Source organism: Limanda limanda, chromosome 8 (assembly GCF_963576545.1).
Source record: "Limanda limanda chromosome 8, fLimLim1.1, whole genome shotgun sequence".
NCBI lineage: Eukaryota > Metazoa > Chordata > Actinopteri > Pleuronectiformes > Pleuronectidae > Limanda > Limanda limanda.
Window position 1 is genome coordinate 976,691 of NC_083643.1, and position 17,051 is coordinate 993,741.

Here is a 17,051-nt window from a genome sequence, read left to right on the forward strand (position 1 = left end):
ATGGGTTTCTGAGAGGGGGGGCAGCTGTTCATTAGCTCAGAGACACACTAACCAACACACACACACACACACATTAAAGACACACACACACAGACTGATACAATAAAGTCACAAATACATATTTTGTTTGTGTGTTTGTTGCCAAAGAAGTAACATGAGAACCGAGGACAGGAGAGAAGCTACAGAAACAAGATCATGGATCTGCTGACCAACACACTGAGGTCACACAACTGCTTAAAACTACAGGACAAGAGCTGCACTGAAGTCCACACAGGTTCCTCACAGGTTCCTCACAGGTTCCTCACAGGTTCCTCACATGTTCCTCACAGATTCCTCACATGTTCCTGACAGGTTCCTCACAGGTTCCTCACAGGTTCCTCACATGTTCCGCACATGTTCCTGACAGGTTCCGCACATGTTCCTCACAGGTTCCTCACATGTTCCTGACAGGTTCCTCACAGGTTCCTCACAGGTTCCTCACATGTTCCTCACATGTTCCTCACATGTTCCTCACATGTTCCTCACAGGTTCCTCACATGTTCCTCACAGGTTCCTCACAGGTTTCTCACAGGTTCCTCACAGGTTTCTCACAGGTTCCTCACAGATTCCTGACAGGTTCCTCACATGTTCCTCACAGGTTCCTCACATGTTCCTGACAGGTTCCTGACAGGTTCTGTCTGTGAGAACAAATGTCTGAGTCAGTGTCTCTGGATGTTCTGGATCTTCTCCTGCAGATTCCTGGTGAAATGTGTGTAACATGTCAGAGTCCATGTGAAGAAACCAGCAGGACAATGTTCATTCTATTTCTCTCAGTATCTTTCTCAATCTATATTTGTTATATCATATATCATGAAATGTCAGAATGGACGTGTGGATGAGGTTTCTAACACGTGACGTGAAACTGGAAGAACTCAAAGATCTCAGGATGAAGAAGAGGAGCCGGACACGTAGAAGACGAAGACGTCCACTTGGAAACACGAGGAGATTCCAGATCTTCTGGTGATGAGGCCGACACCGTGTGGAGGAGCTGGAAACAACAACACTGATCTGTCCACAGCAGAGTTTATACGTCATGTCCCGCCTCCTGCTGCTCTACAGGCTCCGCCCCTGCTGCTCTACAGGCTCCGCCCCTCGCCTGGATGCTCCCACAGTCCTGTTTCACCAGTGAGCGAATGAAGGAATGAAACTGGAAACACAACATATTATTGTTTGTGTCTTTTTCACACATCCAGAAACAACCCGATGGATCATCAGAGTCGAGTTTCTGGAGCGATGATGAATCTCAGCTGTTGTTTCTCTGGTTTCCACGAGAGGGGGGGGGGGACCAGCTCTCTCTGACCTCAGCGACTCTGAAGGACCAGGAACTGTTCAACAGTTCTGGATTCATGCTCACTGAAGACATTCAGGCCCAGTTGTGTGTCAGTGACCTTCAGGTTCATCTCATAAAAGAGATCAAATTACAAATAAACGATTATTGGTGACATCAAGTTCTCATATTGAGCTCCATTCAATCTAATAACTCCAAAGGTTCAACCCTCTCATCAAACTCTCTGAATTAGCTTGTGTAGAAATTGTAAATTAGATTTTGCGGTTTAACGAGCTGCCACAGGCGGAGAAACAGATTCATAAAGTTCTGACTCATCTTTGGTTCTTTTGTGGGATTTCATGGAAACAACCAATACAAAATAAGAGAGTTGAGAAGACTCACATTTAAATTCACCAAATCCCCTCACAGGAATATCTAAATATGTCTGATTTATTCATCAAGATTGATCAATTATTCTCTGTGAAATCAACAAAAATATTGAAAAACATTTTATCTGAAGAAAAGTTTCTTTCCTGGTCCGTCTTCAAACTGAATCGACAGAAAGTCAACACGTCACATGGACACGGCATTCTGAGATCAACCAGATTAAAACAATAATCTGAATAATCTTCCAGTTGCTTCTGTGTTACTTTCTTGGTAACTTTATTTTGAAAGAGTCTGAATTTCAGTGAAACACAAAAACAAGAAAACGTTTCTCCGGCTCACTGAGGTGATGAAGAGGAGTCAGGAGGCCATTCGCTGCTAAAACGATGAAACACGACGCCCAGCCTGAGGCTCGCCACCCCCCCACCCCCCACCCCCCCGACAAAACGCCCCCTCACAACAAAGCCCTCCCCTCCCTCAGCAGCTCAGCATTAAACATGACAAATGACCAAGGCACAGCCAGGGCAGCTCTGTGGTCACATCAGGACCCCGAGTGTCAGAGGAGGAATAATCCCGCTAATCCCCGAGCGGACGCCAACGGGCCTCAGGCCGCTGTGCACCCCCCCGACGCTGTGGGAGTCTAATGCAGCGTCCGATTGGGACAACCCACAGTTTGAGGACTTCTGGCATCGAACCTTCCCGTCACGCCGCCTGCAGAGCGGCGTGCGTGTGGCGAGGAGGAAGAATCCACGTGGAGCCGATCAGGACTCGTCAAGTTGAATCTCGCCTGTGACGCTTCCTTCTTCTCGTTCCACGCCACTTCCACGCTCTCCGTGTGTTCTGTGCCAGTTCTGTCAATCAAGTCGCCGCATCCAGACAACCAGGCTTCCTCTCTTCCTCTTCCTCCTCCTCCTCCTCCTCCTCCTCTCACTATCTGTGGTTGCCAGGGCAACAGGTGGATGCTGCACCATCAGTCATCTTCTCCTCTCACGATGGCTCTCAGCAGTTTCCTGCAGCTCAAACACAGGCCACCCGCTCGACACTGTGTGAAACCTCTCAGGCTGAGCTCTGTAAAGCAGATGGATGAGGAGGAAGAGGAGGAAGAGGAGGAAGAGGAGGAAGAGGAGGAAGAGGAGGAAGAGGAGGAGGAGCATCAGCTGCTCTGAGAGGACGTTGTGTTTCCCAGCAGAACGACGACGGGACGTTCATTCACCTCTAAACTTACATCATCCATCAAATCCTCCAGTAAATCCGTCTGTGCCTCTAATTGGTTTCTCATCAAACGTTTGCGGGGGGGAATCCTCCACGGGTCCGAGCCTACGGCAGCGTCCACGTCCCCCGGGACATCGGCGTCCTGCAGGCGTCTTGATTCTCATCCATCAGCCTCAGGTGTTCTGAGAGGAAGTGGATTTCCATTTGCTGACCTTCAGGTGAATCAGTCGCTGAGCTGTGATCGAGTTCAACTCTTCCACAAAGCTTCAGTTTCATATGTGAAGAACTGATTCGTCTCTTATTGGTTTGTGGAGACATGTCATCGGTTCCAACTATAGATTGTAAATAAAGAAAAGTGAAGCCAAAGCATCTCTATCGCCCCCTGGTGGCTGGCTGGATAAACCTCCTCCATGTTAGCAGATGGGACGTGGACCGCACTAAAATAACTCAAAGTCGACATTAAATAAATGTTTGTAAAGATGTTTCTGTCATTTCAGCTCGTTCTTATCTCACTGACGTTTGTTCAAGTGTTTCTGATCAGTTTGGTTTGAATCAGTTGTTTGATGATGGACGTGATGATTGACAGCTGAGACTGACTCCTGATTGGTGGAGAGGGAATCAGGAACTGGTCTTCAGACTCTGAACCTTCTTCAGGAGGAAGTTTGAGGGAAACGCTGTAAAAACCTAAGCTCTTAAGCTGATTGGTAAACGAGTGCAGCCTGGACGATGAGCAAAGAGCTGAAATATTCACTCCACCATACTCAAGGTTTATGTCGTCTTAATTTGTCATCATTACCTTGAAAATGAAACGCTGAGTCGTGATTTAATGGCGCGGTGCAATGCAGTATATTATATTGCAGTAAATGTGCCGCCTCTATAAAAAACATGCCTTGATTTAGCTGTAAAACTACACTGAAAACCCCAGTTTCCTGGTTATATAACTCAAAGATATAAAGAGAAAATCCTCTGTTAATTCTTCCTGATCGCCGCTGGTCAGACGGCGTGACGGACAAATGAAAGTAAACATCAATCTGGAGGAAACAGTTATTATTAAGAGTTTAGGAGCAGGGTTGTTGCTGAGTCTTCAGTGGTTTAAATCCCAGCGCTGGTTTAATGCTGCACCAGCACACGGCCGATGAACAGAACCGTGTTAAAGCAGTGGTGACGCCGAGCCTGCTGGGAGAGAGGGGGGGGGGGTCCACAGGAAGCCCCCCGGCAGCAGAAGACTGAGCCGGGATCAAAGCTGGCTTCCAACACGAGGTTAACAGGAGTACGAGCAGCTGAGGATCCAGATCCACACGTCCCAGTTAGAGCTGCTCACACGTGGAGATGCTGTCGGGTTGTTTCCTCTGAACGTGAGGAACCGGGTGAGGAGCAACAGATCTGCTGCAGGAAGAAGAAGAAGAAGAAGAAGAAGAAGAAGAAGAAGAAGAAGAAGAAGAAGAAGAAGAAGAAGAAGAAGAAGAAGAAGAAGAAGAAGAAGAAGAAGAAGAAGAAGAAGAAGAAGAAGAAGAAGAAGAAGAAGAAGAAGAAGAAGAAGAAGAAGAAGAAGAAGAAGAAGAACGAGGTCGAGTCTGTGAACTGATCTGAGTCCAGGTCTTCACACATCAACTCCACGTTCTGCATCAGAAGCAGTCGCACGCTTCTAAATAACCTTGTTGTGTAAATCGGGTTATTACAAAGTCAACGGGATCATTTGTCAGCTCCTTGATCATGTTGGGATTTCAAATTTTGAACTATAGTCTGTGTATGAAAGAACTCTTAAGCAATAAAGCTAGAAGTATTTTAGTTAGACATTAGGCCTTTATACAAATGATTTTAATAACCTTTTCCTTTCCTAAGGTCTAATCTACAAATAAGAATGTATGTACGTCACTTTGCTGTTGCCTTGATTTGACTTAGTCGTTTGAATGTCTGTACAAACAGAACGTACAGCCGATATAGCGAAATAATCATCTTTTCATTAACCTCACATAGAGTCTCACAGCTGCCTTGATAGGAGGTCAGACAGAAAGACGTTGTTGACTTAATTCTGTATTTTGCTTTGGGTTCAGTTGTTGCAAATGTTTACACAGTCAGGTTTGTTTTGATGAAGCTGAAAGCATAATAATCTTTTCTCCAAATGTAAACACCTTTGGCCGACATTGCATCTGTGGTTGAAGGACGTTCTTGAAGTTAACAGTTTGCCTAGCAACTATAGCGTATCCAAAAGCCAGGAGGATGTCCTACGCCTGCACTTCCGAGGAGGAGGAACGAAGATCTACTGTATAAAATAGACAGACACCGGATGTTCGAGGCGCTCTGATAAAACTAGTGTGTGGAGGCCCATTGTTTTTGCCGTAACCTGTTCATTGTTTCCTAAATAAATTCTTAAATTGAGCAAAACTGAGTTTGGCTCTACTTCTCTTAAAGGATAAAAGATCACGCTGTTGTTTTTTCCTTACAATCAGAAGATGAAGTTCTCCTTGTTCCTCACGACTTGGACGGAACCGATGTTTTTCAAGAAGTGAGAGGAGACAAAATCCTCCTCATTTCTCCGTTTAATCTCCAACTGTGAATTTTAGAAACAAACAGAATAATTAAAACGCGTCTGACTCGATGTGCTCGGTTAGGAAAACACACACGAAAACACACAGACTTCAAAGAGCTTCAGTCCCGATGGAGATGTCAGGTCACATGATGCACGTGGGGTCTGAGAACCTCCTGCTTCCAACCTGGTCTCTGGAGAAGTGAAGCTAACGAGTCTCACACCAGGAACCGATGAATCCTGCTCACGAGTGGAATCTAGAAACTACTCCGGGACTCGAGTATCACAACACTGACATGTGCATCACTGCTCTTTATTCTAAATAAATCTAAATATCTCCTTGTATAAAACCCTCATTAAAGGAAAGTATCAGCAGCTTCTCACTGATCTGATGGAACAGAACCCGTGAGGAGCTGACGAGCAGCTGGAGGGAAACACTGGATCCTTCACTGTGAACCTGAGAGTTTGTTGTGGAGCTGATTGTGTTGTTGTTATTCTGTCCGCCCCCCCCCCCCCACTCCACAACCAGTCACCTTCTTCACACGGAGACAGAAGAAAGGCCATGAAATGAACGGATGTGTGTATTTACGTCATGTGATATGAAGCTGCTCCCTGATTGGCTGCTTCTCCTTCTGCCTCTCAGTGAGTCGTGCCCTCATTGTGTCAACCCACTGGTGGCGAGGGGGGAGGGGGGGGGAGGGGAGCGGCGTGCTGCTGCTAAACGGTTGCACGAGGAAACAGCCCACGTGGAGGTAACTCCCCGGCCGGCTCGGGGGGGCTCGGGGGGGCAGCAGGCTGTCGGCTCGGATGCTGCTGAGCGACGGAGGAAGGAGACGAATCCCCGAAAGAGGAGCAGCACCCGTGGAGAGGGGGGGGGGAGGGGGGGGCACTGCTCCCATCAGGAGGACAGGAAACCAGTTTGTCTCCGTCAACAATCTATTAACTTTATAAGTGATGATGGGAAACAGGGTTTGATCTGAATTCACCTGATTAAACAGTTTGTTCTATCGTCAGGTTTTTAAATCCACCGTGAGAATCAGGAGAACAAACGAAGGAGGAGGAGCTTGTGATTCAGAAAGAGGAGGGGCAGCTGATCATTTGTCGTCATCATTTATGTTTCTGATAATTACTGACACGTGTTGACTCCTCAGTTCGTCACTGACCTCACATCCAGGTTTCATCAGGAGTCAAAACCTTTACAGAGCAAAGTTCAGATTTGATTTCCTGCCTCAGACTCTCCAGAAGGGAAAGTGTGTTTTCACAAGCCCCTCCCACTGAGGCAGCGATTGGTCGAGCTGCTGAACCAGTGGTTTTCCTCTTTAAGTCCGAGGCCTCTGTGGGACTATTTAATTAGAGAAGCTTTAAATAACAATTCAATGGAAATTAGTTCCAGACTCCCGGGTGAATTCCATGTGTAGTCTAATAGACTCTGAGTCGTTCTCTACCAGCTGTGATGGAACTCTCGTCTGAGAACTAAGAGACGAACACGTTCACGTGAACACGACTCACAGCTTCTCATCACCTGGATGTGATGCACGTTTTAGATTCTGCTTGTTATTCCTGCGTCACTGCTACGAGCTGGAACACGAAGGGAAATGAATTCTACATCCAAAGGTTTGAGAAAACAACTCGATTCTGAGTTCAACGATCACACGAACAGATGTGAGCAGCGAGGAGGTCTGAGTGAGAACCTCCCTCTCTCTGTTTCACTTAGTGATGGGACGTTCGGATCATTGTACCGACTCGGTTCTTTGAATCTCGTTCAGTAAAATGAACGAATCTTTTTTCGAGTCATTCGTTCATTTCAAGGGGGGGGGGGGGGGCGGCTCCCGGCTCCCGACAGAACGGATTTGTTTACCTCGTTCACTTTTGCGTGACTAGGTTTAGTAAGACATGAATGATATTCGTTCACAAGTAATAAATACAGGTTTCGTTATTTTCACTTTTTTGTACTTTACTTAGAGTTCAGTGCAGCCGTGATAATGAAATGCTAGTGTGATAATAAATGACCGAATCATTTCTGTTTCCTTGACTGAGCCGATGGAACAGTCCTGATGCACGGCCACGAGAAAATGAACGAATCTCTCTTTGAGAGGACTCGTTACTCCCGAGTCCTTGTAAGGATTCGTTCAAAATGACTCCTCACTTCCTCGTCTCCTCGTCTCCTCACTTCCTCGTCTCCTTGACTCCTCGACTCCTCGACTCCTCACTTCCTCGACTCCTCGTCTCCTCGTCTCCTCACTTCCTCGACTCCTTGTCTCTTCGTCTCCTCGACTCCTCGTCTCCTCACTTCCTCGACTCCTTGTCTCCTCGACTCCTCACTTCCTCGACTCCTCGACTCCTCGTCTCCTCGTCTCCTCACTTCCTCGACTCCTTGTCTCTTCGTCTCCTCGACTCCTCGTCTCCTCACTTCCTCGACTCCTTGTCTCCTCGACTCCTCACTTCCTCGACTCCTCGACTCCTCGTCTCCTCGTCTCCTCACTTCCTCGACTCCTTGTCTCTTCGTCTCCTCGACTCCTCGTCTCCTCACTTCCTCGACTCCTTGTCTCCTCGACTCCTCACTTCCTCGACTCCTCGACTCCTCGTCTCCTCGTCTCCTCACTTCCTCGACTCCTTGTCTCTTCGTCTCCTCGACTCCTCGTCTCCTCACTTCCTCGACTCCTTGTCTCCTCGACTCCTCACTTCCTCGACTCCTCGACTCCTCGTCTCCTCGTCTCCTCACTTCCTCGACTCCTTGTCTCTTCGTCTCCTCGACTCCTCGTCTCCTCACTTCCTCGACTCCTTGTCTCCTCGACTCCTCACTTCCTCGACTCCTCGTCTCCTCACTTCCTCGTCTCCTCGACTCCTCACTTCCTCGACTCCTTGTCTCCTCGACTCCTCACTTCCTCGACTCCTTGTCTCCTCGACTCCTCACTTCCTCGACTCCTCGTCTTCTCGTCTCCTCACTTCCTCGACTCCTCGTCTCCTCGACTCCTCGACTCCTCACTTCCTCGACTCCTCGTCTCCTCGTCTCCTCGTCTCCTCGTCTCCTCGACTCCTCACTTCCTCGACTCCTCGACTTCTCGTCTCCTCGACTCCTCGTCTCCTCGACTCCTCGTCTCCTCGACTCCTCGTCTCCTCGTCTCCTCGACTCCTCGTCTCCTCGACTCCTCGTCTCCTCGTCTCCTCGACTCCTCACTTCCTCGTCTCTTCGTCTCCTTGACTCTCTTCCTCGTCTCCTCGTCTCCTCGACTCCTCGTCTCCTCGTCTCCTCACTTCCTCGTCTCCTCGACTCCTTGTCTCCTCGACTCCTCGCTTCCTCGACTCCTCGTCTCCTCACTTCCTCGTCTCCTTGTCTCCTTGTCTCCTCACTTCCTCGACTCCTTGTCTCCTCGACTCCTGGTCTCCTCCTGCTCACTTCCTCGTCTCCTCGTCTCCTCGACTCCTCCACTCCTCCACTCCTCACTTCCTCGACTCCTCGTCTCCTCACTTCCTCGTCTCCTTGTCTCCTCACCACAGCAGATGAGACCATGTGAGAATCAGACTGTTTGACTCGCAGCCTGATTGAAGTGAGTCTGATGTGTGAGTGTGTAGAAGGTCAGAGGTCGACTGTGGCGGCTTGTTAGCTAACGTTCAAAATGCTGAATTGACCAATCACAACAAAAGGTCGACCAGCTGACCAATCAGAGCAGACTGGGCTTCATCAGGAAGTCTTAAAGAGACGGGAACTAAAAGAGTTTAAGACCGAGGCTGAAGAAACGAAACCCAACATTTAACCAAAGTCACGTCATTTAACAAACTGAGTCAAATATCTGTTTCAATAGGAAATCTGTTTTTCCAGCTAAATCAAATATAGCTCCGTTACCCAGCATGCACTCTGAATCTCAAACACACGCCTCATGTCTTTCAGGCCTCTCACTTCAGCTCCTTGTTATTTCTACTCTGTGGTTTTCCTTCTCTTGTCCTTTGCATCTGTTTTTCATCTCCTTCAGGCTGAGGCGTTTCTGAAGCCCTGTGGGTTTCTCATGTTTCCTCACCTGAACAGTTTGTGCTTCACTCTCTCTCTCCTCCTTTCTGTTCTTTTCTTCTCCCCAGTGTCTTCTAGCATTCGTGAAAAATCAACTAAAAAAACAACAACCGCAAGTAAAGAAAAACAAGTAAAAACTAAACACAAGGTTTTGTCGTCTGTCCTGATCCCTGGAGACGTCTGTGGAGGAGGCAGCATGTGGGTTCCAGACAACAAGAAGAAAAACAAAGTGTTTGTAATGAACTCAACGACACAAACTATTCAAATGAGGCGTCGCAGGAGTCGGATGCTGTCGTGACTTCTCCTGATTTAGTTCTAAACGTTCAGAACTGTGTCTGCTGTGAGAGGTCAAAGGTGAAACACAAACTGTGACTTCCTCTCGTGACTTGGTTAATAATCAGGGAATGAAATGCTACAGAGGTTTAAATCTTTCACATCTGGCTGAGGCTTCAACATCAGGATGATATGAGGACACTTGACTCGGGTCAGAGTGAATCATTGTGTTTGTTCTGTAGACGATGCATGTGAGGTGAAATGTACCTGTAAGTGTTAGAGTTGGGATTGTTCAAACCCAGCAGCTGGGGCATTTGTATATAAACGTTGTAAAAGCACTTGAGTGTTGTGTTTGTGTTTGTGTTTCCTGGTGTCACAGGGTTAGCTGCTAACAGGAAACCCTGTCTATCTTGTTTATATTTTTGTTTTGTTTTATATACAGTTATTTCTTTCTTATGTGAAGTACTTATTGTGTTTTTATGCTTTATGTTAAATGTATGCACCTATTTACCAAAGAAAATTCCAGGTAGGTGTAAACCTACTTGGCAATAAATCCTTTCTGATTCTGATTCTGATTCTGATACCGTGTGTGTGCGACCCCAGAACACACACGTCACCTGATGTGTATCCAGGCATTGTGAAGTTACACAAAAACATGATGTCACTGAGAAATAAAAAGAGTTTTCAGTCTCTGGTCGTGTTGCTTCAGTGGATTTTGTCTTTTCTACAAAGGTTCTGTCACCAGAGTGGTTCTCGTTCCTCTGGGTGAACTTCTCCTCCGGTGCCTCCTCAGGGAGAATCACACTTGTTAGTGCCTTGCTCGACAACCGGTAGCAGAGTTTTCAATGAATTTTCACCGGCAGCCCGATCCCCCCCCCCCCCCCCGCTGAGCCAACATGTCATCGCTCCCTTCCACGTCAACATGAACCAAGCAGCAGCAGCAGGACTCTATTCATCTCTGCAGGTTTATAACCAGCAAGAAACATTTCCTCCCCAGTCCAGAGAAAATGATGTTTTGCAGGAATCAGTTCTGAGGCAAATGATTCTGTTCACAGCCGAACATGAAATCAATCAGGTGTGTAATGGTCTGTGCTGAGAGCGAGACGAACAGCCGTGGCAGCGCCGCTCTGTGATCGACCAATCACACGCCAGGGACACAATCTGTCCCTCAGCCGGACGCCACGGGAAACCACACGGCTTCTGCCAATAAGATATGACTCCATGGACTCTATTCCCTTGAACGATTTTCCTTTAAAATGACTGCCAATTATAAGCAGGACTCAGCCCCCCCCCCCCCCCCACACCCCCCCTGCAGCGCTGCAGTATCACATTTCACATTTAAATCCGAGGCAGTATGCTGGTGGATGATGGATGAGACTTCATGGGGATTTTAACAGAATCTCTGCCAATGAGGAGAGTTGAGACAGATCTGTTTCACGTGTGGAAAACTCCAGGCCCTGGTCCACAGGGCTGCAGGGTGAACAGGAGGCATGAAGATGGAAGACAGAGAGGGGGAGAGAGGGAGGAGAGAGGGAGGAGAGAGGGAGGAGGGGTGAGGTGCACGGAGCTGAGGAGGCCACTGGGTCGACAGGTTGAACTTTATAGAACCTGTGTCTCCATTTCTCTGTTTCAGCTCCACTGTCCAGGTGTGAGACGCTGCACTGCTGCACCTTCACCACCAGGAGCTCGTCTTCATCATCTCGTCTTCATCAGCTCGTCTTCATCAGCCTCAGATTAGATTGATCAGATTCGGAGATGTTCTCCTGCGTCTCCACGATGAAACTCAGAAACATCTGAACCCCTCAACAACAGGTATTTGGAGGTCTGACACATGTGTCACTCAGCAAATCCCTCAGATGAGTCTCATCCTATCAAACCCTGTGGTACCCCCCCCCCCCCCATGCATCCGGTGCTTTATGGTCTGTTTGACTCTAAATTATAGTTTTGGTAAATGCTTTTGTATCTATATAGAGCTTTTCTACTCTTGATGACTCAAAGCTCTTTACAGTTTTACATTCACCCATCACACACACATTCATACAGAGCATCTATTAGCAGCACTGATGTTCTATGAGGAACAAACAGGGTTCAGCATTCTGCTGGAATCATAGGAAACGATGAGCAGGTCGTCCCAGAGGTCAAACAGAGGTCGAACAGAGGTCGTCTGACAGGATTCAGAAGGACGTGATGAACCAGAAACCAGCAGAGAACTGACGTGTCCTCATGAATCAGTTTGTCCAGAGTTACTCACACGACGGAGACGATGTCCCCTCGCTGGACTTGGTAGTTCCTCACGCTCCATCGGTTCAGGAGGACGATGTCACAGTCCAAGCCGCTGTCTGGGTTCAGGGACGGCTGGAAACAAACACACACACAGTCTCCATCAATCTGAACACACTCTCACACACACACACACATTCCTCTCACTGCAAATATGAACAATATGAGGCCAGACACAGGAGGGGATGAGCAGTGGTGACTCAGCGTAATAGAGCAGAAGAAACGGCCTGATTATAATTTGATCAAAAGGTCGACGACCTCCACCGACTCTCACGTGTTTCACTGTTAGTCTGGAAACATACGAACATACGAGCTGAACCAGGACACGCGTGTGCAGCAGCTTCTCCGGCCACACGCAACAATACAGCTGTTAAAGTTAGTTGAGAATGTCCTTTGTTTATATTTCAATATTTAAGTCACACACACTTTAAACCAATAACAGTTATTGTGTTAAAGTCCAATTTGCCTCAGCAAGAAAAGGATCCGTGCTGGAGTTAGGAACCAGGATTGTTTTAAAGTATTGATTTAACACTTTGGTCCAGTCAAAGATTTGTAAAATCATTCATGGTCCCAATTTTAATTCCCTTGATGTATCTTGTGAATGTTGATTTAGAAAATGAGTTTCACTCCTGGAGGTTCCACATCCATTTAGTTTAAGTTATTCAACTTTTAACTCGACTACATTCAGAGTATAAGTTAAAGATAATGAAAATACATTTAATGGAGCTACGACTGAAAGTTTTGCCCTTTTATCCAAATGAAAGTAGTTTCACAAAGAGCTCTGCTGAACAAATGCTGATCACACATTATAAAAAAAAAGGTTTTTCTAGATTTCAGAGACGAGGAAATATCTGCATTTAAATAAGTTTCCACACATTTTCAGAAGACAGTCATCAGAAAGCTTTTGGAGACGGAAAAGTCTCTGATCAGTTTCTCAGTTTCTCATGGACCTGAAGGTTGTGAATCACGCCTCCTCAGTGACGTCCTCGTGGTCATTACAGCAGATTCCTGATATCAAGCCACGGACTTTCTCCTGAACAGACAGAGTTATAGAAGTAAACTCCGGCTAACAGAGACAGAGCCTGTAAATAAAAGGCCCACATCAGTGAAGTGGAACTACAAACTACAAACTACAAACCCCATCACTGTTTCTTGGCAACACGTAGTGAAAACAACCGGAGTGAAGAACCTGTGTTTCTCTCAGAGCTCGATCACCATGTTCGTGGGAATCGTAATTTGCTTTTAATAAGTGACTCAGATGTTCGGTGTAAACATCTCGTCCAACAAACCCGTTTCCTGCTCTACAACAACCACCACTCCTTAGTTGTGTTAAGATTTGATCTAATGTTCTCACAGGTCGACCTCGTGACCCCGGCGCTCACGGCGAGTACACAACACAAGCCGAAGAGCAACACTAAGGTTTTAATAGGTTTCCTGATGGAGGAGAATAGAGGAAGTTGTGTTGCCTGCAGCAGAGTTGTCTGTAACTACTGAGTGTGGAGCGGGGGGGCAGGAGGGACACGGCTCATCAACCATCCGACCCCAGGAGGGACCGGATGCACCTGAGACCGAGGCCGATGCTCTGATTGGTCAGAGACACAATGTGACCGTCCTGCACACGTGTGTTAATGTCCTTGTGTTGTCGAGCCACATACAACATGTGTGTAGATGGTTGATCACATGTGACTGTTCCAAACCAGCAGGACCCAGCAGCCAGCAGTGGTTGAGCAATCACAACACAGCTGACCAATCAGAGCAGACTGGGCATCATCAGGGGGCGGGGCTTAAATAGCTGAAACCAAGTGTTTGAGACAGAGGCTGAAAAGAGGAGCTGCAGCACTGGACAGTCTGAGGAACGTGATTCTGAACATGAAATCATTTCTCATTTAAAACCAGGTGTCAATTTAATCAGGTTCAAATCCGATGGATTCCAGAAGCGTTTCTTGAGAAGGTTCTCAGTGATCCAGGTCCTGGTCTCTTCAGATGTTTAACAGCACACGTGTACAATTGAAGAAGTAGAAACACAAATTCAACAAGTCCAGTAGCTTTGAACACATTTCCTTAAGATCAGAATCTTTTGCCACCAACTGATTGTTCTCAGTTTGTGTGTCTGTTGTGTAGCCGCACAGCAGCGACCTCTTCCAGCCCAACAAGCTTCAGCTTCAACCCTCAGAGATATGACATGTGAAATATCTCAAAATGATTTAAGCCGTGTTATGATTCCTGAGCTTCGCCCCAGAGCCTCGAGTCCGTGTCGGCATGACAACCATCTGAGCTCAGCTCGCCACGCTCGGCTGTTCGCTGAGAGACGAAAGTCACAGATCCAGTCGGACGTTCAGAGCTGAAATGATTGGAACCGTTGAACTGGCAAAGTGTATACATTTTAAATCCTATCATGCTCAAGCTGTTTAAAACTGAAAAATGCTCTGAACAATAACTTATATTGATTCTAATAATTCAATAAGAGATTCGGCTTCAGAGCCGAGAGGGAGCCGAGCCTCAGGAAACCTCCAGACATGTGACACAGAACCAAACAGGAAGTAAAGACTCTGCAGGTACAAGGAGGTGAAGTCCAGGAGGAAGAGACAGAAGGTCAGAAGGTCAGAAGGTCAGAAGGTCGCAGGGAACAGGAAGTCACCAACTCCTTCCTGTTCGTTTCCATATACATGTCCAGGAAGTGAGAGAAATCCAAACAATGAGGAATCTCAGGAGCCGTTGGTCTCATGTACTTTAAACAGGACGGATGCACCGAGCTCTGATTGGTCGATGTGGACGTTGTGGGCGTGTCTCACCTGCATGGACGCTCCCTCCACTCGAGCCACGTAGGCCAAGCGGTCCAGGACGGTGACGGTGACGGGAACGGCGACGAACAGGCCGCTGACGAACGCCCGCACGTAGCGCCACCTCGCCGTCGCCTGCTGAGTCATCACCTGCACCGGACACGAGAACACAGGAAACGACAACGTCAGATCCTCAACAACACACAGGAAGTCAACACAATCAGGTTAGATTAGACTTAGTTTGATTCAACTTTATCGATCCCTGTGTGGAGAGCAGGGCGACGCAGCAGGAGGAGGAGTCAGAGAACAGCTCAGAGGAAGGAGATCACAGCGTGAAACACACAAGGAAGAATCAGACCAACACTTCAGAATAACACAATCACACAAACGACAAAGTTAAATTAACACTTTTCTTAAGGTAACTTGGATTTTTTTGAACTTCTCTTTCAGTTGATATTACATCTTTCAACGTGTTACTGCCATTTATTCAATATTCTGACTCAACCATAATCGTGAATCCAAAAATGTAAAAGATACTCGTCGCTGCAGAGGTGTTTGTTTAGGTGACACAACACTGATAATAAACCTACACACAATTATCAGCAAGAAAGATAAAAGCATATCCACTTAATTTATCTGACAGAGAAGCTTGATATTATCTTCAGGTTTATGATACGTGAACAATAAGTGCGATAAAAATGTATTTACTGACTGTTAATAAAGATGGATTTCCTCCCACTGTTCAAGGTTAAACACATATATTATATACACACACCATCAATAATAGTAAAATGAATCATATTCTGTGAAAGTAAATCTTAAATCTCATAAAGTATTTGTATCTATGTTATTTTATTTTATTTCCCTGTGATTTTATTACATACATATGTTATTGTTTTTGTATTAATGACCTATTGTATATTTGTGTTTGTTTATTTAATATTTTCATATATATATTTTTTTTTTCTATTTTATTATTTGACTTATTCCTAGTTATTATTTTTCCTTTATTGTTTACCTTTGTGTGTCTATATACATTGACAGGTATGAGTACATGTGAATATATATTTTGTTATTGATTACTGTAACATTGATCTGTACCTTGCTATATTTCTCAGTAAAATAAAAAGTTGATCACAAAAAAAAGTATTTGTATCTTTGTTGTGACTACTGTAAAAATACATTTTGTGAAATGATAATAATGATCTATGCACAGAGACAACTGTAACCTGGACTGCAGCATCCTTTTTAAATATGATAACAACCTCACATATCATCCTCACACACGTTGGGACTTTATCACAACACTTCTGTCAACTCTGCAGATTTGACAATGTAAACACACACAACTGCTGTTCTCCCCAGACGGTTTCTCATCCACTTTGCTTTTCACTCCGTGCTCCAGGACCCGACAGGCGTGAAATGAGCGAGCAGCAGCCGTCATGCACCGCTGCCTCCCGCTCACAGCCAGCAGCCTCCTCTGGATCCACTCTGTCCTCACTCCGGAGATCTGCTGCAGCCATTACCTCCACATCTCAAGACCTCAGATGAAACATCTTCAAAAGAGCAGAGCAGTCCCTCAACACACTGCTCCTCCTCCTCCTCCTCTGCAGGTCTGTGACTGCAGCGTGAACACGAGTGTTTCTACTGCAGCCTCATGTCTCTGAGGTCCTCAACACACACAACAGGACGACTCAGATTAACAAGAGACAGGTTTGATTCGTACACTCATCAAATCCAGTTCAACATGTGACCTGATGTCGGTTCTTCAGCTGGTTCCAGAGGAAACAGGAGTTGAACCAGACGGAGGAAAGGCCGACATGCTGGAACCAGCTCAGATTTAAATGGTTAGATGATGAAATACGAATATTTCACTACAGATGAAATCAGCCTGAACAGATGAAACTGGTTCATTCAGTGTTTTCTTGTTGATCAGTAGTAGTCCAGGCAAAGTAGCCCATTTTGGAGCCAAAAATAGAAGTAATTGTAAAAGAATTTTTTTCAGCATAGATTATTTCTATGAGGTGTCCAGAACAACATACTAAAAGTCCTAAGAAATCCTAGTTGAGGAAATATGTTTAATTCTCATCAATGTGTTTCAATAAGGCAACAATGCACCCCAAAAAGACTATTTTTTTCCTTTACTCCAATCAAAATAAAACTTTACACAATGAAAGTAACCATGAAACTGAACATTTTTTGTATGACAAGTTTCTTTGAAAATGAATTTATGTATGTATTTGTAATACATATGAATGGTGTTTGCCTATGCAAATTAGGACA

At 46.0% G+C, this 17,051-nt stretch overlaps 1 protein-coding gene across 4 annotated transcripts in view; it reads right to left on the bottom strand.

Moving 5' to 3' along the window:
- The window catches only part of immp2l (inner mitochondrial membrane peptidase subunit 2), a 79,137-nt gene that overhangs the window by 55,044 nt on the left and 7,042 nt on the right, over positions 1–17,051 (bottom strand). For all 4 annotated transcript variants that reach the window (XM_061077350.1, XM_061077351.1, XM_061077352.1 and 1 more), the window contains exons 2-3: positions 14,781–14,918; positions 11,960–12,063 (exon numbers count right to left, since the gene is read on the bottom strand). In XM_061077350.1, coding sequence (XP_060933333.1) covers positions 11,960–12,063; positions 14,781–14,915 — 239 coding nt within the window. In that variant the 5' untranslated portion in view covers positions 14,916–14,918. The remainder of the gene's footprint in view (positions 1–11,959; positions 12,064–14,780; positions 14,919–17,051) is intronic.